This window comes from Corapipo altera, unplaced genomic scaffold (assembly GCF_003945725.1).
Source record: "Corapipo altera isolate COAL_440 unplaced genomic scaffold, ASM394572v1 130540, whole genome shotgun sequence".
Taxonomy (NCBI): domain Eukaryota; kingdom Metazoa; phylum Chordata; class Aves; order Passeriformes; family Pipridae; genus Corapipo; species Corapipo altera.
Genome location: NW_020885548.1, coordinates 1 through 2,955, shown reverse-complemented (window position 1 = coordinate 2,955; position 2,955 = coordinate 1). Strand labels below are relative to the sequence as shown.

Genomic DNA, 2,955 nt, shown 5'->3' with positions numbered 1-2,955 from the left:
CCCCCCCCAGTTTGTCCCCAGGACCCTGTCCTGCGGCTGCTGCGGTGCCACCGCCGGGCCCTACAGGAACAGCTCTGGTATGTCCCCCCCAACCCCCCCTGATTTTGGGGGGATCCTCCTGCCCCTACCCCTTCCCCACATCCCCCTGACCCCCTTTGCTCTCCCCTTTTCCCCCCAGGGCTGTTGAGACCCTCCTGGAGCCCACCAGGTACCCCCCCCAACCTGGAGGGGGCCAATAAAGCAATGAAACCCCAAAGCTGCAGCTGCACGGACCCCAAAATCCCCTCCCCCACCTTTGAGGTCGCTCCAAATGCCCCAAGAGTGTTGGCTCGGGGGCTGTTGGGGGTCTAGGGGGCCTATGGGGGTGTTTGGGATGGGGTTCTAGGAGTCTGGTCATGAAGGTGTTTTTTGGGGAGGGATTCTGAGGGTGTTGGGGGAGGGTCTGAAGGGGATTTGAGGGTCCCTGGGGCATTAGCAGGGGGCTGTAACTGGCCGTGGGGTGTTTTGGGGAGCCCAGGATGGGCTTGGGGGCCCTGGGGGTTTATCGGGGAGAGGGCCTCACCTGGCTCCTCCACCTTCACGGCCAACATGGGGTGGAGGGACACCAGAATGCCCCCACCCCTGGGGGAGGGGTGAATGAGGGGCATCCCAAATTGCCCCCGGAGCCCACAGAACCCGCCCCCTCCTTCCGAACCGCCACCTCCCATTGGCTGCCACGCCCGCCCATCAACACTGCCAACCAATCAGCACCCGAGAATGCGTGGTTGGGGTGGTGCCTTTGGCTGAGTCACTTCGCTTCCTGGACTACAACTCCTGTCATGCGGCCCCGTTAGAGACAGGGTTGTCCCTGAGTACTCCCCAAACAGCCCCCAAATTCCCTCCCCTAATGCCCAAGGGGCCCCAGGCATCGCAGCGATGATGATGATGATGGAGGGAAAGCCATCTCATCGCAGCTCCAGGAACGGTTCAGCCTTTAATTAAAACTTCAGTTAAAACTGCAATTGTTGCTGTGGGGGGAGGAGGAGGCCCAGGTCCATATTCCATGGGGTCAGTCCCAAAGGAACTGCTCAGGTCCACATTCCATGGGGTCAGTCCCGAAGGAACTGTTCCAGATCCACATTCCATGGGGTCAGTCCCGAAGGCACTGCTTCAGATCTCTTTCCGTGGTCCCTTTCCTGCCAGGCACTGGCAGGCACTGGGAGCTCCTGGGCCCATAGTGGGAGCCCAAAAGGGACACACTGGGAGCAACTGGGATCAACTGGAAGATACTGGAACCATACTGGATGTACTGGGACCACAACTGGAGCAACTAGGATCATACTGAGAGCAACTGGAACCATGCTGGGTTCATACTGGGCGTGTCTGGAACCACACTGGGGGCAACTGGTACCATACTGGGACTGACTTGGACTGATGGGGATCATACTGGGAGTGACTGGGATCATATTGGGATCATTCTAGTAGTGACAGGAATTGACTGGGACCACTGTAATTGTGACTGGGATCAGCTGGGATCATACTGGACTCACACTGGGACTGACTGGAAGTCACTAGGATCATATTGGGATCAAACTGGGATCACTCTGAGAGTGACTGGGATCACAGTGGTAACATTCTGGTAGGGATAGTAATTGACTGGGACCATTGTGGATGTGACTGGGATCATACTGGGAGTGACTGAAATCATACTGGGATTGTATTGGGAGTGACTGAAATCATACTGGGATTGTATTGGAAGTGACTGGGGTCATACTGGACTCACACTGGAAGTGACTGGAAATCACTAGGATCATATTGGGGGTGACTGGAATCAATCTGGGAGCGACAGGGATCACACCGAGACCCTATGGGGACCATAGTAGGATCGCCGCCGCGCTGGGTGCCGCGGGGCGTGGCCACTGTAGATTTATGCTAACGACTCCGCGGCGGCCGCTGCACCATCGAGTCGCGGCCTCCGGGCGGGGCGGAGCGGTTGCGGTCCGCGATTGGCGGGGGCGCTGCGTACGGAAGTGACGTTCGAGCGGCGCAGAGCGGCGGGAGGTTTGAACGGCGGCGGGTCCGGAGGGGGTCCGGGAGTGACATCACGGCGGTGAACAGGGGGGAAGCACACCCGGGAAGGGCGAGGGGGGTCTCCCTGGCTGCCTGGACCCCCCTCCCCGGTCCCCCCGGGTCCTCTCCAGCGTCTCCCTGACTCCCGGACCCCGCACTGAGCCCGCGGTGGATGTGGCCTCGCCATGCCCCGCCCCAAGCCCACCCCCCGGCGGCGTCGCCCCCCTCCAGCCCCGCCATCGCCCCCCCCCGCGCCGGCGGGCACGGAGTGAGTGTGGGGGGATACCCCTATGGACACCCCTATAAACCCCCCTAGACCCCACCATACCCCTATGGAGCCCATATGGACCTCCTATAGCCCCATATCCCCTGTTCCTACAGACTCCCATAAATCCCCTATAGCCCCTATACCCTGTCCCCTATAGCCCCCCATACTTGCTGTCCCTTGTAGCCCCCTATAGATCCCTCGTACCCCCATGTCCACCCAGGCCCTATAGAAATCCCTTATACCCCTCATAGCCCCCTGTACTCCCCCATAGCTCCCCACTGTCCCTCTCACCCCTGCAGCCCCCCATAGATTCCCTGTAGCCTCCTGTGTCTCCCCAGGCCCTATAGATCCCCTAAAGTCCCCTATACCCCTCCTGTGCCTCCCAGGCTCTACAGATCTCCTATAGATTCCCTATAGCCCCCATACCTCCCTTTGTCCCCCTCCAGGATTCCGCCCGGGCCAGCGGGCACTGCAGGAGATCCGCCGCTACCAGAGCAGCACCCGCCTGCTGCTGCGGCCTCTGCCCTTCTCACGGCTGGTGAGACCCCAAACCAACCCCTGGGAATGCCCCAAACCAACCCCTGGGAACCTCCCAAACCCCAACACCCACCCTGGGACCCCCAAACTGACCCCCAAAC

General features: G+C 60.5%; 1 protein-coding gene across 3 annotated transcripts in view; it reads left to right on the top strand.

The window, feature by feature from the left end:
- The window catches only part of LOC113940597, a 1,500-nt gene extending 1,244 nt beyond the window's left edge, over positions 1-256 (top strand). For all 3 annotated transcript variants that reach the window (XM_027631756.1, XM_027631755.1, XM_027631754.1), the window contains 2 exons: positions 11-77; positions 179-256. In XM_027631756.1, coding sequence (XP_027487557.1) covers positions 11-77; positions 179-239 — 128 coding nt within the window. In that variant the 3' untranslated portion in view covers positions 240-256. The remainder of the gene's footprint in view (positions 1-10; positions 78-178) is intronic.
- The last annotated feature ends 2,699 nt before the right edge of the window (positions 257-2,955 follow it).